The following is a 23,832-nucleotide window of genomic DNA, read 5'->3' as shown; positions in this document are numbered from 1 at the left end:
TCGGAACAAATGAACTTCAAAAATTGGTTTCAAACAATTTCTTTTGAGGTGGGGTGCAACAAAAATGCAAACTTTAATAAAGATTCATGGCCATTGATGAACATATACAAAAAAAGAAACCTGGAAACAAACAAAAATGGTTGGAGAAGGAAAAACAGCAATATATCCCATAGAGCAGGAATATTAATTAGGCACTTCTCTACATATATGGTATACGAAGCCGATTTTATCCCATTTGATTTCAGACAACAACACAAATGAGGAAAAAAAAAGAAAAAGGTGACTTTAAACAGAACTTGACGCTATACTGAATGCAAGCAGATGTAAAGCTCCTAACCTAGTACACGTCAAAGCAAATGAAATAGAAAAGGAACAACATAACCACGGTAAGATCTATTTCGAAGAAAAAAAAAGTTAGAAGAAAATCATTGGTTTACTTCTACACTCAAAATTAACACAAAGTTAGAACGATCAGCTTCGTAAAACAGTCTCAAAAAAATATGACACACTCAACCATGAATCATAACCATCAAGTGACCAACGAAATGGACGACATTATCGCAAGTTTAGTTACACGCAAGTCCTATGGCTTATAAGCCTTCCTACAACAAATAATTCCCAGCATACCATATCAATAATAAATATTAATACAACTACAGAATGAGGAGATGAAGCAGAAACGATCGAAAGATATATAAAACAGAATGTTACCTATTTTGGAGCAGTAAAAGGGAACAACGAACTGATGTCGGAATCCGCCACCACCAAAAATCAGTGAGCTTGAGAACCTCAGATTAACCGACCAATTTTCACAAAGAAGAAAAGAAAATTAAATTTTTTACTGAGAATGAAAACTATTAGCTCTAAGGATTTCCCCCCTCTCCGAACCTCTTTTTTGCTCCTAAAACTAGCATTTTAAAGAGAATAAGGTAGGATTTATTTTAGGGCTTCAAACGATGTGGTAATAGGGTCCTTTTAGGGGTAATTTTGGAAGTTTCTAGGGGAATTCAAAATTTAAAAATAAGGATAATCTCTTTTTGCTAACAGATTGTACTCATTTACGTTGTTTCTTGAGAGGAATTGAAAATGGGTGGACCAATATCATTTGGGAAAAATAAAATTCTACTCCAAAACCAATGGAAATCAACTAAATATGTACGAAATAGTACAAATTAACCTAAATATCTAGGGATTTAAGCGTTGTATGGGCCAACACATTAATTTACAGAAGCTTCTAGGCATTTCTCGCACGGATTCGTGTGGTATGGGCACGTGATTCACGCGAACAATGGTTTGAGGTCGGGTTAGTCGATGTTTGTACACTGATTTTCACGTGGGTCGGGATTTATCGAATTAGGGTTGAGTTGTTGTTGTTCTATTATTTTGTGCATACTTCTCTATGTACGCTGGTTGTTTGGTTGTTGATACAGATAATAGAGAAATTGAATATGGGTTGTGGGCTGGACTGGGTCGTTTGTTATTGTTAGGCCGATTGGGCAGTGTTGGACTGCTGGTGTTGTTTGTGTATTGGTCTGGAATTGGATGGATCATAATATTTTTTAAGAATTTGGAGGTTATTTAAAATATAACCCCCAATTAAAAGTTTAGGATTTGGCCAAAATTAGTTAATATTTTGATCCAATTGAAAATTAGATTGGTCCATTGCATTGCAAATATGACCAATTTGATTTCAATTAGGATCAAATTTAATAATTTGACTAAATTGAATTGAATTTTGATATGAATTAATACCCTGTTTAATCCCGGGGTTCTTGATTTGATAAAATCAAACTTATATTTATTCAAATAAATTATTTTCAAGAACAAATTACCTTTTAAGCCAAGATTTTAATCATTTGAATTTATTTTCAAGATAAGCCTTGATTAAAGTATGATATTTTTGAGAAAATAAATATTTAAGTAACAAAATTATATAATCTCATATAATTGAATACGATAATATATAATTTTCTCTTAAAATGACAAAATTTCCCAGATAAATACTTTGAAAAACCCATTTATTTAAATAAAATAAAAGTTGTAATTTTATTCAAAAATTGAAGAAACTTGAGATTAAACTTAGTTATGGAGGGCACAAATTAGGTGTCAACAACTATCATACTTACTCTTCTCTAGGTATGGTAGTTTTTTGTCATGATCCGAACTAGGGCCTGGCCGTAATGGACATCCTCAATCATGAAGGCCCGAACGTCCTACTGTATCTGGTAGTCATGCACAACATTCATATAATAAAAGAAAATACGGAATTATGATCTAATACGGAAACATGGTCATACTCTGGATTAAGATTAACAATAAGGAATGAAATCTGAAAATCACTAACAACATCTGGAACAGTCTGCGAAATCTCTAATATATAAAAATCTGACAACTATTTGAAAACTGGGACAAGGCCCCGAGTAGACCAAACCTGTAATAGATGACATAATTTGAAAGGACAGGCCTTCTGGAATAGAGAAGGCTCACCACTGCACAATCTGATCTGCTGTCTGAATTATCTACTACTTATCTTAACCCCTAGACTGAGCCTCAGAACCTGAGAGGTAGGGGAAGGGGGTTAATATAGATGTACTGGTACGTAGAGAAAATCCAAAATAATCGTTTATATTCAATATAGATGAGAGAAATTTAAAGTAGTTCATAAAAATATCATAAAGTAAGAAATCACATGGGCATTTTAAAAGACTCTGTGAAAACATCTGAAATCTGTGACACTCTTTGTCTTACTTCTCCGCTAGGTGATGTACCCTACAATCTGTAATCCCACGGGCTATATGGGATCTGTCATTAACGCGGCAGCCAAGCCCCCAACCCAAGTGTTCCACAAGGGTCGGTGTCTCTGAATCTGCTACGCCACACGACCGTCGCCAGCGTATAATAATAATCTACCCATATCGGCAAATACGGTTTTAGGCTAAGAGTTACTTGAACTCATGCCTTCTTCGGGTAACCACCTAACCCTCTTTATGCCAATTTTTAGTTCTTTAAACATACATGCTCGGAAAACATACTCTGAAATCTTTAATTCTGTCATGGCATATACACATATAAGGTATCGTCATACCATTGACTTGCAAGTCACATTCTCTGAGGCATTTATAGCAATTTATATCTCTATTTTTAAATCATGAAATTCAGGACCACCATAACAAAAATTCATTCAAGGAACTCATGCTTTAAAATTTATGTAAAACCATGCAAGCAATTCTCTTTATCAACAAGTTAACAAACAATGGTGGTCATGTCCAAAGTCTCTATCTTATGCAATTCTTCTCTTTAACACAAAACATAGTTATCTCATGACACCCTCTCAATAATTCTAAATAATTGTTTCAAATACTATGACATTGATAAAACATCTTACAAATCACATACATGCATTTCAACTCTTTTCCAACAAAACCAAAATCTTTAATTTATCATAAGAGAGGGAGTCCATAATTTATGCTCTCAAACAATCTTAAACCTCAAATTTTATACATATACGTATACATATAAATCAACCTAGGGGGAAAGGCCTAAGGGCCAAATCAACAATGCATTTAAACATTCATAATGCATAATAAAATCATATATTTCAAAACTCCTTTCTAAAATCATGCTTGAAAATCTTTAAATTATGTTCTAGTGTTTTCAAGCACATGTAGTTTTTAGGATAAACCCCACGTACGTTAAATTATAAGATCTGAAAGATGGAACCTAGATATTGATAGATGAAATCCGGATCTTGATTTGTTTTTTGGAGATATTGAACTTAAGGCTTGATTTTCTTGAATTTCTTGTTCTTGGAGAAAACCCTAGTTTGATCTTATTTTGAGAGTGAAGAGGAAGTTTTTTGATGTTGTAAAACTGACAGTGATTGATTAATAACACTTAAGGGGTGATTTAATTAATGTGAAAGGTTTTTGGAGTGAGGGAAAGACCAAAATACCCCTAAGGAAACTAAAAAAAATCGAATATTTGCATCAGTTGACGACCAGGGTTGACGGGCCGTCACTCAGGTGCTAAGTAGTCACCCAGGTCGTCACTTTTGGGCTGGTTTTCACCATTCACTGCCTTAGGCTGACGACCAGGTCTGATGGGCAGTCACACAGCTGATAAGTCGTCAGCCTTGTCGTCACATTTTGGCAGATAAACACTTCAAAGTAAAATGAGCATAACTTTCTACTCTGATATAGGATTACAGCGAAACCAGTGGCGTTGGAAAGAGGACTCAAATAAATTTCATTTGATATATAGTAGGCCTCTTAATTCATTATATACAAAGAGTTATGGTCAATTGAAGTTGACCTAAGTTTCAAGGCTCACTCAAACTCGAACGATAGGAAAACTTTCAACTCGTCCTTGAGTTTGGAGATCTCTATGATCTCAATTCATGCTCAAATAGGTTCCCACACTACATAATTGATTAACATACCAAATTTGCATAGGATTTATGTCTTTTGGAACATCTACGAGTAGGAAAGACGGTTTTCATTCTAGCCCAAAATACGGGGTGTACATTATCTCCCCCTTGGGATCATTCGTCCCTGAATGATGGGTAGGAATGTTGAAGCTTAAAGGTATGGAATAAAGCAGACATGATGTGTCTTCTAAGAAAGGATACAACTGATCTGCAACATTTAAACTTCTATCATGAAATTGAATTCTAAGTTGACTTGACTTTACTTGCTTCAAGGAGCGGATTCATGCTGAAAGTTTAGGATTTCCTTAGAGTGTTTATGATCTAATCATACATATTGAATTAATGAGTGATAACTTTTGCAAGTATGAATCATGAGACAATTGGACTTAGATCGGATTAGGGTATTACACTATCTGAGCTAAAATTCTTGGGAAAATTTGGGATTATGCGTTGAACTCTTATGAACTGGGTCATGACTAAATAGCTGAATCTGAAATATGATACTTGGACTGAACTGGATTCGCAATTTACATGGATGGAATAGATTATCTCTCAACACTCTTTCTAAATAAGTTCCAGTAGCATTAGGGAGCAATGGATTTGGGCACAAATTACACCAGGCATCCAACTACGGAATCACAACATTGACACTACTCTATAGCACGGAATATAGACATGTAACTCATAAACTAGGATAGAATTACCAAACCTTAGGCAATGCATCTTCTTACTTTCAAGGTTAGCCACACTTCTAAAATACTCTCTCAACTATACTTTCCCCTTAAATACCATGCTCATTGATTCCACTTATTTTTCTTACTCGGCCGCTGATATTTCCATCTACTAATGTCTAAACTGAACTAAATCCCCTCACCATCTTCAAGCCTAACTTCATACTCACATATGCACTTCTAAACAAACACTCATAAAGAATCTTTCTCAAATTCTCTAATACTTCTATCCATAACAACATCCTAACACTATTCGGATGATACACATAAAATATTCTCAACTAACCAAGCCATACACGAAACTTCACCTCAAAATTCTTTCAACTTACCGACTTACATAAAACAAGCACACAACAATTGTTCCCAAATATTACATATAAAACTTCAACTAACCTTGACATGTATCAAAGACTTGTCCTCAGTCTTACTCCATAATTACTACCTTAACTCAAATAAGCACACAACCATCTTTCATCAACAAGAAATGTTTACTCTTTTCCATCTAGACAACTATTCATCATCACTATCTCGACCTAAGGGAAAAAGGTCACTGAAAAATTGGAATACCGAAATTCGGAACATGAGGGGAGTACTAATCATAACTTGATACCCTACTGCGGCGTGAGGAATAGAGCACTTACGACATGGACTCATTAAGGAGATCTAATCTGAGGGCGTACCTGATATAAATCTAAATTTTCACTGATCGTTAAGTGTATCACATGTGCACAAGAGTCATGAAATGTAGACTTGAATTGTTTTGGAATTCATAACTTACGGAAAGTGATTCTGGCTTTTGAACAAACTGGGAACTCATCATACTAGAAACTAGGAGAGTATATGATTCTTTATCATATGCATGAACCCGGACTATGATCATGAAGTTGAAACATAAAGCATGAGTATGTATTGGAATAACTGAAGTAAACTACTAAAATAAGAATAGATTGAGCATCGTTCTTTCTCACGGCCAATTCCACAACTTATTGGCACATTTATTAGCATCTGAAAACTTGACTTGGTTACTCGTTCTATTATTTCCCCCTTGGATTTAATCCATTACTCTAAGTCTGTGAACTACTATATACACTCTGGTATAAACTGAAATCACTTTACTCTAGAGTCGGGGATATAACAAAACACATAAAACTAAACTTACCCTGTAAGACAGTATCTTCATGTATAACAACCAATGTTAATACCTCCTTCTAAAATTCAACCCTTAGGTTTCTATAGCCCCAAAAGTCACCATATAACAGCTTAAACATTCACCAACTTAGATTCTTCTAACACTAAACATGGATATCTCCAAACCTTTGACGGACCATACCACTTCTGTCATAGTCTACCAGCAGCATGCCTGCAAACTTATATTTCTAAACTATGAGAATCAAGATTATCCAAAAAAAAAGGGTCAACATCATTAATCATAACTCCATAACTTAGCTATCAAGAACATCACCTATTATCTAACTAGTCTTTCTCCGCCTAGCAACTCAGTACTACTAACCACATAACATGCAATGATCCTTGAAAATAATGCAGCCCCATAGCACCTTAGGCGTACTTCTAAATCATACTTACAACATCAGACTTGATTACGAATCAAATAAACTTAAGCTCTTATATACACTGTCCAAGCCTACTAGATCACTTTCACACAACTAACACCCACCACAACAATCATTATATCCAGTTTGATCACCATTTACTATTCCAACTTAGTGTCTAGTTCTAGCTATGATGAACTACAACTTCACACAATTTCCTTACATGCCAAACATCTAAAAATATTAATCCGCCAAAACTTCATAACAGTAAGGATCAATCACAATCCTATGATCTATCTTATTTAAAATCCATTAACACGTCCTCCTTCTACACATCATTACTATCTACCCTTTTATATAACTAAACTTAGTTCATAGCTTTATAAGTCCCAACTAAACTCCCTCTTACAACCTCAGGGGCATCTAAATTAACAGCACTCATCCACCAAGTACCTTCATATATAACCTATAATTTTGTTGCACAACAAACACCGTCAATAACTCTTTTCATACTTCAAGTAAACAATAATTCGCCTTAACTAATAACTCCTTCTCTACCTTACTTTCTACCAAACTAATACACAAGGGCATATCACTTCATTACCAACTCAATCTCATGCAAAAAGATTCGGCCATACATATATTCAATAAATCGCCCTTACCATTTTTCTTGCCATTACGCCACTAAATCCTAAGTCCCAACCAACACAGGAACAACAAGATGAACAACAAGTTGCTAGTGAATCGAAATAGGCCCCACACGGCTTCACTAGACTTTGATTTTTCTTTTGAACAAGAAAATGAGATGAATAACAAAGCAGCTATGCTAGTGAATCGAAAGATCCCCACACGACTTCACTAGACTTTCGGTTTCAACAACACAATGATAACAATATTACAAGAGATAGAAACTTGACACACGATATTCAATGATCTAAGAATACACAAATTACCCTGTATAAATAAAATCTAAGTCAAATACTTCCCCCCACAGACTACCATACAATCCACATATGCTACTAGCTACCACATTAGTCTATCACTATAAAAGGGTAAATTATTCTCAAATATCAGTTATTCAACTAAATTATTTATTCACGCAAAAGTCACCCTCACTCAGACTTCTAAATTTGTGACTTCATATCACCAACTTCTTGGTCTAATCTCACTACCTATAGATCATGACACCGACACTTTAACTTATACTACTACTCGGGTGGAAATACAGTTCCAATATTCTGCTATACCTTATTCCCTCTTAAGCATGACATCTGCAACATAAATTTTTAAAACAGACTGAATACCCTTAATACCGCAGACTGAAAAACACGATTTCATTAGAACCAAAATTCGCACTACAATCAATCTACTCTGAAGCACTAACGGACTCTTCTCAAGTCCTTGTACAATTTTTAAATTCTTATATGACATCAATCAGAAAGGACCATACCATTTAAATTCTAAATTTCCATACTTGATTCACCACAATATTGAGACATATTGGAGCCCATCAAAGTAAGGAAAGAATTGGGATAACTTAACTTTCATATGGGCAACACCATAGCACGAATTAGAGTATGAAAGATTAACATTCTGAATCCATAGCACGAACTAGAACATGACGAAAGGGAAACATTCCTACATGCCTAGTAGGCTCCTGCTTATAAGTGTGGTGCACTACACACCCATAAACAAGACTCCATCCGATGCGATTTCGCAGACACCCTGGGACCATGAATCGTGCTCTAATACCAAGTTTGTCACGACCCGAACTAGGGCCTGGCCGTGACGGACATCCCAAACCATGAAAGCCCGGACGTTCTACTCTATTTGGTAGTCATGCACAACATTCATATAATAAAAAAAATACAAAATTATGATCTAATACGAAAATATGGACATACTCTGGATTAAGTGTAACAATAAGGAATGAAATTCGAATATCACTAATAATATCTGGAACAGTCTGAGAAATCTCTACTACATAAAAATCTAACAACTATCTAAAAACTAGGACAAGACCCCCAATAGACCAAAACTGTAATAGATGACATAATCTGAAAGGACAGACTTCTAGAATAGAGAAGGCTCACCACTGTATAATCTGATCTGCTGTCTAAATTATCTACTGCTTATCTAGACCCCTAGACTAAGCCTCAGAACCTGAGAGGTAGAGGAGGGGGTCAATACAGATGTACTGATACGCAGAGCAAATCCAAAATAATAATTTATATTCAACATATATGAGAGCAATTTAAAGCAGTTCATAAACATATCATATAGGAAGAAATCACATGGGCATTTTAAAAGACTCTATGAAAACATCTGAAATCTGTGACACTCTTTGTCTTACTTCTGCACTAGGTGGTGTACCCTACAATCTGTAATCCCATGGGCTATATGGGATCTGCCATTAACTCGGCAGCCAAGCACCCAACCCAAGGGTACTGCAAGGGTCGGAGTCTCTGAATCTGCTACGCCACATAACCATCGCCAGCGTACAATAATAATCTACTCTGTCATATACAAATATATGGTATCGTCATACCATTGAATTGTAAGTCACATTCTCTGAGCCATTTATAGCAATTTATATCTCTATTTTCAAATCATGAAATTCAGGACCACCATAACAACAATTCATTCAAGGAACTCATGCTTTAAAATTCATGTAAAACTATGCAAGCAATTCTCTTTATCAACAATTTAACAAACAGTGGTGGTCATGTCCAAAGTCTCTATCTCATGCAATTCTTCTCTTTAACACAAAACATAGTTATCTCAAGACACCCTCTCAATAATTCTAAATCAATGTTTCAAATACTATGACATTGAGAAAACATCTTTCTAATCATAGACATGCATTTCAACTCTTTTCTAACAAAACCAAAATCTTTAATTTATCACAAGAGAGGGAGTCCATAATTTATGCTCTCAAACAATCTTAAACCTCAAATTTTATACATATACGTATACATGTAAATCAACTTAGGGGGAAAGGCCTAAGGGCCAAATCAACTATGCATTTAAACATTCATAATGCATAATAAAATCATGTATTTCAAAACCCTTTCTAAAATCATGCTTGAAAATCTTTAAATCATGTTCTAGTGTTTTCAAGCACATGTAGTTTTTAGGATAAACCCCACGTACGTTAAATTATAAGATCTGAAAGATGGAACCTAGATCTTGATAGATGAAACCCGGATCTTGATTTGTTTCTTGGAGATATTGAGCTTTAGGCTTGATTTTCTTGAATTTCTTGTTCTTGGAGAAAACCCTAGTTTGATCTTATTTTGAGAGTGAAGAGAAAGTTTTTTGATGTTGTAAAACTGATAGTGATTGATTAATAACACTTAAGGGGTGATTTAATTAATGTGAAAGGTTTTTGGAGTGAGGAAAAAACCAAAATACCCCTAAGGAATCCAAAAATAATCGCATATTTGCATCAGTTGACGACCAGGGTTGATGGACCGTCACTCAGGTGATAAGTCATCACCCAGGTCATCACTTTTGGGCTGGTTTTCACTATTCACTGCCTTAGGCTAATGATCAGGTCTGACGGGCCATCACACAGTTGATAAGTCGTCAGCCTCATCGTTATGTTTTGGTAGACAGATACTTCAAAGTAAAATGAGTATAACTTTCTACTCCGATATCGGATTTAAGCGAAACCAGCGGCGTTAGAAAGTGGACTCAAAGAAATTTCATTTGATATATAGTAGGCCTCCTAATTCATTATATACAAAGAGTTATAGTCGATTGAAGTTAACCCAAGTTTCAATGCTCACTCAAACTCGAACGATATGAAAGCTTTCAACTCGTTCTTGAGTTAGGAGACCTCTATGATCTCAATTCATGTTCAAATAGGTTCCCACACTACATAATTGATTAACACACCAAATTTGCATAGGATTTATCTCTTTTGGAACATCTACGCGTAAGAAAGACGGTTTTTACTCTAGTCCAAAATGCGGGGTGTTACATTTTTGTCAAAAACAAACAAAACGAATCAATGTAATCCAGTCGAATAGATACAAAGTGAAGGAGATAAAACTCAAACCCTCACTCTATATTATAAATGTTTTAAGGTCTCGTTATTTTGAATATATTGAGTACATATGCTTGGGAGGTACTGAAGCTAGTAATAACTATTTCCTCCATTTCAAAATAAACAAATTGTAGAACTATTTTTTAATATTCAAAATAAATAAATAATTCATTCTTTAAGAGTCATTTGGAAAATTCCTACCAATTTTATCCTTTCATTTAATGAGGTTTTTAAGTATTTCACATTTTTAGAAGATTAATTTAAGAACAATTAAAGGGTAATATCGGAAAGTAACCTACAATTTATATCCTAAAAGATTTTTCTTGCTAGGTATGTCATACCTCAATAATTCAATTATTTTGGAATGAAAGGAGTAATAAACAAGTTTTATAAACACTCTTTTTATTTTTATTTTTCTATATACGTATTTACTAAATATAAAAGTATTTACAAACCAAGTGCTTATAAATCAAAAGATCAGTCAAATTTTATAACTTTGCCACCTCTAACTTATGATTTAGAATTTATAAACACTTTAAATTTGACCAGGCTAGCACAATTTTATCCTTAGTATTTTTTATTATACTAGACGTTGAAGGCCCGTGCTAGTATATGTTTTTTTAAACTAAAAATTACACACATATACAACTTATGTTTTCAATATTACAAAAAATCCTAACTCCCTAAACATATTACAAAAATCCCAACATATACACAGAATGCTATGTATATATCGGCTATGTTATGTATATTAATAGGGAGAGAGAGTAAAGTAATTAAAAAAGTGGGAAAGAGTGTAATTACCTCCAAAAGGGTTGGTATTTATGTTATTTATGCTTTTTTTTTTTTATTTCAATTTATGTGACACAAATATAATTTAGATAATCAATCATTAAAATAATTTAAATTTTTAATTACTGTGATTTATGATGCTTTATCTTCTATTCCAATTTAAGTGACACTGATATAATTTTGAGAGTCAATCGAATTTTATATTTTTATATTTTTTAAGTTGTTAATTATGTGATTTATAATGTTTTTAGCATAATTTTTTAATAAGATATTAGTACTCTCTCTGTTTCAATTTACGTGTCTTCTCATTTTAAAATAATATATCTTACTTTATCTCTTCTTTGTCCCATCGTAATTTATGTGACACTAATATAATTTCGTTAGTCAATCAAATGTTTTATATTGACATATCATTTTGTGTCTATTTTACCCTTTTTATGAAATATTATTAATTTTATAATGCTTAGATTACCATAAAAATTAATTAGGGTGTATAATAAAATCACGATTAAAACAACTATCCATACAGGTCTTAAATGACTTATAACAACTAACTAGAAGTGACATAAAAAAATTACTATAAAAGATACTTGTGAACAAAATTTAAATGGGTCTCATATAAGTCATCAAGTTAATTTAAAATATCAAGAGTTAATTTATCATTTTGTCTAATTTATCTTTTTTATTAAATATTAGTATTATTTTTTTAAGACTTAAATGACTTATAAAAGTTAATTATGAGTGATATACATCAAGAATTAATTTATTATTTTATTTCTATTTTATTTTTTATTAGATATTATCAGTTTTTTAATACTTAAATGATTTATAATAATTACTTAGGGATGAAATAGTAAAATTACGATTGAAACAGATGAAGCAGGCAGCACAAGCAGGCATGTCGAAGAGCTGCCTGCTTATCCCCTTTATTATTAGTACTAGATGGGAGGCGCCCGTGCTTAGCACGGGCCCAAGATAGATGTTTGCTTGTTTCATGTGTTGTTGCAACCTTTGTCGATATCTCTACAATGATTGTGTATCCATGTTTTATAAAACCAAAACCAAAAAAGGGGAAACAAATATATGCAACAAAAGAAGTGCTGAGAACTGTGTAATACCAATTGTAGTATCAACAGGCTGAACACATCAATAGATATTCTGGTATATGCAGAAAGTTGGATGAAGTTGGTCACATTGGTTAATGCTTGCAAAGAAGATTGTGGAAATAACAACATGTGGGAGTAGAAATAGAAGATTGTTACAACTTTTAATTAGCTGAGGTAACAATATGGTTTAAAGTGATGACTGGGGTAAGTTCTTCCATTTTTGGTGTAAGAACACCAACACCATTAAGATGCCTTATTCCTTCTTTCTGCCCAAACTGAGTCCTTCGTGGATTCTATTAACTCTCACATTCATAGCGATTAGTTAATTAAGTTTAAACGTTATGAGTGAGAGTTGTCGCAATTCTCTCAGGAACCGAGGAGAGAGATTAAACCTGCAAACAGTTATTTCAGCACAGCTGCAAATGCTTTAGCAAATGGTATATGTAAGGTAGCAAAACAACAGTCTACATTTTAAGGGGAAAAAATGTGTTAAGGCATCAGAAAATATGGATATTTTGTGATTCCGAGTCTTGAGTATATGCTCGGACTCTTGAAAAAAGTTGACGATTGCATGTTGGATCTCTCAAAAGCAGCATGGGCATCCTGGGTGTCAAGAATAACAGTAACAAATATGGCCAATCTATGGATTTTTTTGTCAAATTTCAGTCCCATCAGTGTTAAAGATTATATCTTTAATGAAAAAACAAATAAACTGCCACCATGGAAATCAAAGTCATAAAGGCAGGATACAGTTCTTACCATTACTGAGTTGTAACTTAGCTGCTCCTGTTGGTTAGCGATAGGAGGTCTAACAAGGTGTCCAATGTACTCAATTACCTATTAAGGAAAAGAATTGTCAATGGTCTACTGATCTTGAGACTAAAAAAAAAGAATATAAGCATGAATATAGTTACTTGCACACAAGTGGTAAGGGGTAAGGCTGTATATACACCATAAGGCTGTATATACACCATCTTTCCCAAAATCCAGTGGGGGTTACACGGGATATGGGATATGTTGTTGTTGTTGCACAAGTCATATCACCATAATAAAAAAAGGGACAAATTGCCATGTCTCCTGCTTCATGAGGAAGCTTTGTAAAAGGTATGACAATGTTAAAAATAAACTATAACTTGAATGAGAGGGGGAATAATGGTGATACCAAGAGCACAAAGGAAGTTTAAAGTAGAATCAGCTACCAAAATAATGTAGTTAGGGATTAGTGAATATTAAGATGGATCTACTTTGAGCTTTTATTTCATCAGTCAACTCTATTTCCACCATGAGCAACAACACAATCAGCTCTCAAATAGTGAAAAGCACTATTAGAGGACAACAATAACATTGTAGGTATAAACAGGATGCGTCCATATAAGACAATTTGATTTTGCTCCAGATAGTAAGGGTGTAGAAAATATTTAGCTTACCAAATGCGAGTGTTTTTTGAAAGGTTTCTGTCATGTAGTTATATTTCTCAGGCATGGAAGGATGATCCTTGACAAATGTGCTGCTAAATTGATTATGCTGACTATGGCTACCAAGCAAATATGGTCTACTTTCTACAAACAAGCGCTTCAACGATGCAACTGTACAGATTTCAGGTTCTTCCTTTCTCTTCTTCGTCAATAATTGTAACACTCTATTAAATGATAACCAAATATTAGCAATCATAAAATGGTTTACCCCATAGTTGAACACAAAAAAGAGTACCAAAAGATGTCGTATAAATAAAGCACTAACCAAAATCAGCAGAAGAGAGCTCCTGGTATGCAGAATGGTTTCTGAGGTTGACTTTCCTCAAATATGGAGCACCATCCATGCTGACCTTAATGAAAAGAGCTGGTGATCCAGCCTTTCCATCTATCTCTTCATTGTTCTTTAAGGCAGAGGTTATTGTGTTCGTTCTAACAGATCGAATGGGTGGCCAACCCATAACTTGAGCCCTAAAATTAAACAATCATTAAGGATTAGACATTTTTATAATGAAGTCCAAATATCTCACTTCTTCATCCAAGCAGGAGCTACTCACTTGGTAGCAGGAGCACGACTGCCCTCACAGTTCGAAGCCTTATTCACAGCCGAAGGCTTCTCTAAAACCGTATCTTGTGTATTTGCGTTTTTCAGTTTAGGTGGTTGCACACGTGAAGTCTCCTTTGTATCACATGCTTTCACACCTGAGTTCGATAGAAATTTTCCCTGTAGGATAGATTTAGTAACTTCAGTTACAACTTTTAGTAGAAAATCAGCATCCCTAGTATTGACATGATTGTTCACCTCTAAGAATCCATCCATAGCGTCTAAAAATCCTCGTTTGTTACCAGTAAGAACTATTTTCTGTGATACCGAGAAAGCAGTATCTTTGGCAGGGTGCAAGGGAAAGAGCAGCTTCTCATCAATCTTTGTAGAGCCCAAAGGACAAGACTCTATGACCCTTTTGGGAGACTGGGATCTTGGGAGCCCAGGCCTGTGCTCCGTAGCCTTGAGATTTAATCCAACACCATTATTATCCTCTGTTGAGGTGGAAATATTGCAGCTATCCACAGATGAACAATCAGAAAGCCCCATATAGTTTCGCTCTTTAAGTGGTAATCTTTTTTGGCATATGCTTCCTAAGGAGGTCGAAGAACCCAGTAAAGTAAAATTACTCTGGCCCTCCTCCTTGCCAACATCAAGGAATGGTGGAGATATGACAATTATAAATAACTTTAATACTTCAACACTGCTTATTTCAAGAAGGAAATAAAATTATTAACATAACTCTATTAAATATCAGAAATCAAGTGCAATATTCTATATTAAAAAATCCATTCAGGATGTTTTGCGTAGTATGTGTTTAACAAATACTCTACAGGGGCGTGGACACACAGGAGTTACAGTGTCCGGTTGAAGAAGCTCAAAAGCAAATATAAAATCTAATCAGATTCATTTAAGGTGAAAGCCAATGTATATTTTTTTTTAAAAAAAAAAAACTATTTCCATTTTTATCAAAGGAGTAATCAAGGAATTCTAAACTCTAACACTTCTCCCTACTTGAAAACCACCTGAAAGAAATCTCTTTTCCTAACCCAAGGAGACAAAGGGTAAAAGAGTAGTATGTTCTACAATTGTGGGAATGGAAGTACTAAAGTTTTGCATCTAGTTGATTTCTCAACTGGCCACTCGACTAATAGTTATTGCTTGGAAAGTCATTTTCTTTGTGAAAAAAAATTGGAATCAAGAAAAAGTATGACTTTTCGAAATAGTGATGATCAACTAAGGTGGATGGACTCTTCACTTTCAATGCCACACCCAAATTGGATTCTCGGAAAAAGCACTACTTTTAAAGAACCCAATACACACCCATTGAGATTCTTAAAGAGTTCAAGCAACATACACTATCAGCTGCTGAGCAACCAGATAAGAAATGTTAACATCAAGAAAAGATAGGTTAGCATAACAAACAGGAGAAAAGTTAACACCAAGAGTTCATATATACATAAAAAAAATCTTTTAAGCACTATATTAAAAAGAAATTACCTCAACATAAGTAGTGAAAGAAATTTGTTTACATAAAGGCTTTTTGAATAATTTCATCATAGACTACATTATATGTTGAATGATCATCATCACTATCTGTTGTGGGTGGTCGAATTAATAGCTTTACACAATGGAAACTTTAACATAGAGTTGGCCATGTGAAAATACAGGTTCACGTAAATAAATTCTAACAAAATCTAATGTTTGACCTTGAGCTTTATTTATCGTCATTGCAAAACATAACTGTAAAAGAAATTGTGTTCTTTTTAATGGAACGGGTAGTTTTTCATCTGCCGATGACAGTAATGGTATTCTTGGTATAAATACATGTGTATTCTTAAAGTCTCCGCTTGCTATTTTGGCACTAATAACATATTTTTGAAAGTCACAACATATTAATCGTGTACCATTACATAAGCCTTCACATGGATTTAAATTTCGTAACAACATAACAGGGCAATTTTTTTTTAATGTCAATTTGTGTGGAGGTAAGCCTGCAGGATGTAATGTATGCAAATAATCTTCATATTGAATTTGATCATTTTCTTCTGTTGTTTGATCAAAGGAGACATATGTTGTAGGATCACCAGGAAATGAGCTATCAATATGTCGTTCATTTCATTAACAAAATCATTTTTTGTTGTTAAAATTTCACGTAAAGTTACAGAAGATATATCAGAAAAGCATATATTTAGATTAGGATAAACTATTTTGAACAAATGATTCAATGATCATTTTAAAAAATGAAAGGAACAATGAAACAATCAGGAATTTCAATTTTATCGCAGTTGTTATTTTTTTCTTTTCCATTTCTTATTCTCATCAAATATTCACAAACTGTAGGATCTATTTTTGCTTGCATATTTTCTAATAATCTTAGTTTTTCGAGTTCATCCCAAATTTCTGAATATAACAAACTTTCTCAAATAAAATTCTCTTTTTTTCACTACGAACAACTGGGAGAGTTTGTCGAAAATCACCACAAAAAATAATAACTTTTCCACCAAATGACGTATTTGTATTCATTAAATCTTTCAAGAGAAGATCGAAAGCTTCTATTACATTCTTTTTTGTCATTTTTACTTCATCCTATACAATTAATTTGACATCATGTATTAAAGCTGCAAGTGAACTTTGTTTACTGATATTACATGAGAATTGTTTGTCAATTTCAATAGAAAATTTAAAATGGGAATGAACGGTCCATCCTCCAGGAAGGATTGAAGCTTCTACACCAGAAGGCGCTGTTGCTAAAGCGACAAAACCTTTCGATCGCACAGCAGCTAATAAAGCACGATATAAAAAGGTTTTTCCAGTTCCACCAGGTCCATCTATAAAAAATGCACCTGATTGATTAGAAAGTATCCTATTAAGAATGTATCGTATGCTTTTCGTTGTTCCATGTTCAACTTGGTCTCTAGTAACAACTTTTCTTCTCTAATAATAATATTTTTTTCAAAATGACAATTTTTTGCTTCTCTAATAGAAGGTGGTAGCGTAATTCTTTCAGGCTCAACTTTATATTCATTAATATTATGACCCATAAAATGTAACGTGTCATTAATTTGACTTAAAGTCAAGTAATGTATTTCTTTAGCATTCATATCAGGCAAAATCTTGAAATCTTCAAACAATGCATATTCGAATTTTTCCCAAAGTTTAGATGGATTATCAGGATTACAGTACACCAATAATGTTACGAACAAACGTCTTAAACTATATGGCATTTGATAATTTATGGCTTCAGACATACATTCAATTAAACTATTATCATAATACAGTAATCCTCATTTTTTCTGCCGCTTCTCTAAATGTATTACAACGTCTACCATCAACTATAAGTAGATCTTCATATGATTGTGAACCTCTTACATTCATTAATAATAATCTAAGGTAATATTTTTCTCCTTCTATTGGATGACATGTTACAATACGACCCACAATAATATCTTTTTTTTTTACGTGTCCACATTTTATATGTTGGTGACCATACAAAGTATTGGAAAAATTCTTTATATAGTAATGAAGTTGTTTAGCTTCTTCATTTATTCTGTTTATTAAAAAAATTCAGTCAACATTGTTTTTCTAATCATTGGATTAGCTAATACATTTTCTATATTTGCAGTACTTTTAAAAGAAACAAATTGTTGTCCTTCTAAATGTAACTAAAGGTAATATACAACAGGAATCATTTCACTAATTGAGAAGCTAAATAAACGCCAAGCGACCTCAGGAGGTGAAACCCATCTAGCAGATTGATATTCCTTTATTTCATCTACGTCTGTATTTGTATCACTATGATGTACATGAAAAGCAATTTTATCATGGCCCTTACAAATATACTTGTAGATATACTTAACAAATTTAATATCAGAACAAATTTCAACATTCATGTGATAATTGTATTTACATAACGAAAAAGGATTATATGAAGCAACCCATGAATTGTCTAAGAATTGACCTTCTATTTTCATAGTCTGACCGATTTTTTGTCTTTTATATATCGGATATGAATTTTTTTCTTTTGATGTATGATCAGCAAATTTTTTTGAATATTTAAACTTGCAATTACCTTTCTTATTCATGCAAATATTTGTTGGATTTAATTTTCCACAAGGTACACAAGGACCATGCATCATATGTTGAGTAACAAGTGAATATAGATAAGGTTCTTTGTTAAAGTCAGATAATTCAGCACAAATAAATTTGTCATAGGATTCAGGAGTTAATAATTTATGTTTATCAGTAAGTATAATGAGAAAATGAGCATCAGAAAGACCACGTTTTTTAAATTCTACAGTGTACATAAAACCTGCAACCTTTCCAAAGATTTGTCTTTTTAATATATCATGCTTTAGTTCTTCTTTATTGAGCTTACACTACTTTTCTTTATTTTCTCTCTGTTCCATTAAGGGAAATAAGTATAAACTGGACAATAAAGTAAATGAGATTCAAGTTTCAAAATAGCAAATGAACTTTGTAGAAAGAAATAGCTATGCCCGAAGACAGTTTAAGAATCTGCAATGACAAGTCAAAAGATGCAAAAAACCTACCATCTTTGACTACTAAAGTTAGAATACTCATAAATTAGTATATAACTTCATTAATATCAGAAGATGCTATGATGTTTTGTTTTCTTTTTCTAAATATAAAGAGAATCTGCACCCCCTCCCTCCATAAAACCTTGTCTGGGTTAAGAGTACACTCCACAGGCTTCAATATGAGTTTATACATATACTCCCACTTATATAAACTATATATACTCCAGTGAGGGTGAGTAATTGCTGCATTGAATACAAAAACCAAAACTATTCAAATAGTATACCAAGAAGACAAGTATAAGACAATGTCATTGTATGTTTCAAAGTTCTCCAAATCAGATAAAAAAAATCTGGTTCCTTGTAGTTCCTCCATCTTATTATGCACATTGAGCTGCATTTCAAGAAAGATTCTATATGGAACCAGACATCCCAGAAAATGGTCAGGCAGCCCTCATAAAGGCGGAAGCAAGGGTGCTAAAAGAAAATGCGAAGAGAGTAATGTTTTATTGTTAGGAAGATCTTCCAAGTTATAGGAGTAATAATATATTGGAGATATATAGTCCTACAGTAGCATTCACAGATTATCATTTTCAATCTATCCTCATGTAACACCTTAGCAGTTTTAACCTAAACCCACAGATTATCATTTTCAATCTATTCCCATGTAACACCTTAGCAGTTTTAACCCAAACTTAAAAGGAAGATCGTTTGGTTCGTTTTTCACAAAGCAAAAGAAAACGGTTAAAGTTGCATAAAAGAGTGAAGCCTGGTAGCTAACTGCAATTTTCTGGCAATGAACTATTAACAAATTCAAACTGGCAAAACAAGGGCAGGTAAAATTAAATAAAAAAAAAACTTGAGTATGAAGGGATCCAGAGGTAACTGCCAAAGTTTCTGCCATGTATGCAGCAGGTCATGGGTTCAAGCTGGGAAAGCAAGTAGAGCAACGATGAATAGTAGCAGAACTTATTAAAATTAGCTTCTTTTCCCAGCAAAACCACATCAACAAGTGTTGCACAACCCAAAAGAGAAACAACACATAGGTATCAAAATATTAACAAATTCATCATCTCTAATAAAATCAAACTTTAAAGCCCCCCAAAAAATACAAAAAGTATCAATTCACCACCTTTGACTCCACAATCATATTTCAGATCTTATAAACCCCAAAAACACTTTCCAAGAAAAACCCGGAAGCACCTAAAATGAACAAATTTGATCCAAACCAAAACTTGCATCCAAATCTCTACTATAATTCACAAAGAGAAAGATGATGAATTTCAGTGATGTATCTGTTTCAACTTTAGTCCAATCTACTTTGTTTGTAATACCAAAAACTAATGTTAATTTCTAATTTAGACTAAAAATTTTATTGAAGATATTTACCTCTAAAAACCTACAACGAGGAAATCTCTAAAAAACTGTAAGGTGGAGAAGCAGAAATAGATACTACAATGCGAAAACCTCTAAAAAATGCAAGGTGGAGAAGCAGAAATAGGTAGAAATGCTGGATGAGGCGGTGGAGTATTTAGTAGGTTGAAGAGTAAAGAGCAAAGACGGTGGAAGAGAATGGATAAACAGAGAATGGAGTAAATTTGCAACCTTAAAAGACTAAAATGCGAAAAGACAAAAAAAGCCCTTCAATGCCAAGCAGGCATGTTGAAGACCTGTGTGGTTATTGGTATTTATTATATCGTAGAAAGTAATTTTTATTAAATATTATTATAATAATTAATTAGGAGTGATATAATAATATTAGGATTGAAGCATCTAAAGAACACAACACAAAACATCAAGAATTAATTTATTATTTATTTCAATATTAAGAGCAAGACTAACAATGTAAAGTACAACAAGCTAAGAGAAACAACGATAAAGTAAATAACAAGAGAACAATATAATATGAATTTCTTCTTTCTTTCAAGTGTCTTGAACAGTTTCCTCAAGAGGTGTCATAAACTTGATGATCAATGAAGAGGTAAAAGAGGTGTGGAAGTTACTACATTTAAAGAAGAAATTACACCAAGAAGTAATGGAGGAATTACACCAAGGAGTAATGGAGGAATTACACTAAGGAATTATAAACATCCACAATCTTTTACAATACTCCCCTTTGGATGTCCATTGATATAATATGCCTCGTTAAAACCTCACTAATGAAAAACCCTGTGAGGAAAAAAATTCTAGTGAAGGAAAAAAAGTACACATATATTCTTATACGCATTGTTTTCTACCTCGTTAAAAACCTTGTCAGGAAAATCTATTTGGGACAAAACCTAGGCCAAGGGAAAAAGAGTGCAGCATGTACTTTACTCCCACTGATGCAAACATCATTTCATTTCTCGGAGATGGCGCATCTCAATCTTGAATATCATCTTCTCAAATGATGATGTTGGTAATGCTTTAGTGAACAAGTCTTTCAAATTATTGGTCGAACAAATTTGTTAAACATCTATTTCACCTTTCTTCTCAAGATCATGAGTGAAAAAGAATTTTATTGAAATGTGTTTTGTTCTGTCTTTTTTAAAGTAACCTTCCTTCAACTGAGCTATACATACAACATTATCTTCATTCAATGTAGTTGGAATATCCTTATTCAAAGAAAATCCACACATTTCCTGAATATGTTGAGTTATTGATCTCAACCAAATACACTCTCGGCTCGTTTCATGAATAACAATAATTTCTGCAAGATTTAAGGAAGTTGCAACTAATGTTTGCTTCATTGAACGCCATGATATAACTGTGCCACCATATGTAAATAAATAACCCATCTAAGATCGAGTCTTATGTGGATCAGATAAGTATCCTGCATCTGTATAACCAATCATTTCTGACTTAGATTCATTAGAATAAAATAATCACAAGTCAATGATTTCCTGAAGATATCTGAATATATGCTTGACACCATTCCAATGTCTTTTAGTTGGGAAAGAGTTGAATCTTACCAATAAACTTACCGCAAAATAAATATATGATCGAGTATTATTGGCAAGATAAATTAGTGCTCTGATTGCATTGAGATATGGAGTTTCATCACCAAGAAGCTTTTCATCATTTTCTTGAGGTCGAAATGGATCTTTATTTATATCAAGCGACTTCGCAACTATTGGGGTACTCAATGAATGTGATTTATCCATGTAAAATTGATTTAAAACCTTTTTGGTGTATGTTGATTGATGGACAAAAGAATTATTTGTCAAATGCTTAATTTGTAGGCCGAGACAAAATTTTGTCTTTCCCAAATCTTTTATTTCAAATTCTTTCTTCAAACACGCAATAACTTTTGAAAGCTCTTTAGGAGTGTCAATGATATTCAAGTCATCAACATACATAACTATTATAGCAAATTCAGATCCAGACCTTTTTATAAAAATACAAGGACAAATAGGATCATTTTGTACCCTTCTTTTAGCAAATATACGTTAAGACGATTGTACCACATCTACTCTGATTGTTTCAATCCATATAAGGATTTCTGAAGCTTTATTGAGTAAGTTTCTTGTAAAATTTTATATGCTTCGGGTACTTTGAAGGCTTCTGGGATTTTCATAAAAATATCGTTATCCAATGAGCCGTACAAATAGACCGTGACAACATCCATTAGGCTCATATCAAGCTTTTCATGAACTGCTAGATTTATTATATATCTGAATGTAATTCCATTCACCACAGGAGAATATGTCTTCGCATAGTCAATGAGGCCTTTGCAAAAAATCTTGTGCCACAAGTCATGCTTTATATCTTACGACTTTACCTTTTACATTTCATTTTCGCACAAAAGCACATTTGTACCTCGCTGGCTTGACACTTGCAGGTGTTCAAACTATTGGTCTGAAAACTTCACATTTTTCAAGTGAAGTCAATTCTGCTTGACTTGCATCCTTCTATTTTGACCAATCATTTATCTGTCTACATTTATTGACAGATTTTGATTTCAAATCCTCATCTTGTTGCATTATTTCAGTAGCAACATTGTAAGTAAAAATATTATCTACCACAATATTATTTTGATTCCACCTATTTCTCGTTGAGACATAACTTATTGAGATTTCTTTATTCTCATTAGTTTTAGGTATTTTAACCTCCTCAGTGGTCTTATCATTTGTTATATCTTGAAGCTCTTTTTAAGCAATTGCCATCATATCTTGATTATTCTGATAATTTATTTATTTTATTTTCTCGAGGATTTTTATCCTTGGAATCAATTAGTCTACCACGTTTCAAATAGGAGTGTGCATCGGTTGGTTCTATTTGATTTTATATATTATCGGTTTGATTTATCGATTTTCATTTTTTAAATATGCTAAACCAATAACCAAACCAATAAGATATTTTTTATTGGTTTTTGATTTATTGGTTTTTAGTCCTTATCGGTTCAGTTTTCGATTTAACCGATAAGAAAATACTCATAAAATAGAAATAGTAGTAACTAACATGAAAAAAAATTGAATCTTAGTTGTAACCAAAAATCCTACATGATGTGTTTTAATTTACAAGAATCTTCAAGTTTGAACTAAATGTTTTTACGAGAATTTAAGAGTTTGTATAATTGAAATAATAAGTTTCTTAATTTATAGAAATTAAAGAGAAATTAATATATATATATATATATATAT

General features: G+C 33.2%; 1 protein-coding gene and 1 long non-coding RNA gene across 2 annotated transcripts; both read right to left on the bottom strand.

Annotated features, from left to right (window-relative positions):
* Window positions 1-13,729: 13,729 nt before the first annotated feature.
* On the bottom strand, window positions 13,730-15,318 carry LOC107860977 (auxin-responsive protein IAA9-like). The gene is made up of 4 exons (XM_016706399.2): window positions 14,931-15,318; window positions 14,686-14,852; window positions 14,397-14,599; window positions 13,730-13,749 (listed from the first exon to the last, which is right to left on the bottom strand). The coding sequence occupies exons 1-4, from the start codon at window positions 15,219-15,221 to the stop codon at window positions 13,739-13,741; spliced, it is 672 nt and encodes a 223-aa protein (XP_016561885.2). The 5' UTR covers window positions 15,222-15,318; the 3' UTR covers window positions 13,730-13,738.
* Window positions 15,319-19,249: 3,931 nt separating this feature from the next.
* LOC124896329 lies at window positions 19,250-20,775 on the bottom strand. The gene is made up of 2 exons (XR_007052689.1): window positions 20,600-20,775; window positions 19,250-19,456 (listed from the first exon to the last, which is right to left on the bottom strand). It is a non-coding gene; the product is annotated as an uncharacterized LOC124896329 (long non-coding RNA).
* Between the last annotated feature and the right edge of the window lie 3,057 nt (window positions 20,776-23,832).

This window comes from Capsicum annuum, chromosome 2 (assembly GCF_002878395.1).
Source record: "Capsicum annuum cultivar UCD-10X-F1 chromosome 2, UCD10Xv1.1, whole genome shotgun sequence".
Lineage (NCBI taxonomy): Eukaryota > Viridiplantae > Streptophyta > Magnoliopsida > Solanales > Solanaceae > Capsicum > Capsicum annuum.
This window is presented reverse-complemented; position numbering and strand designations above follow the sequence as displayed.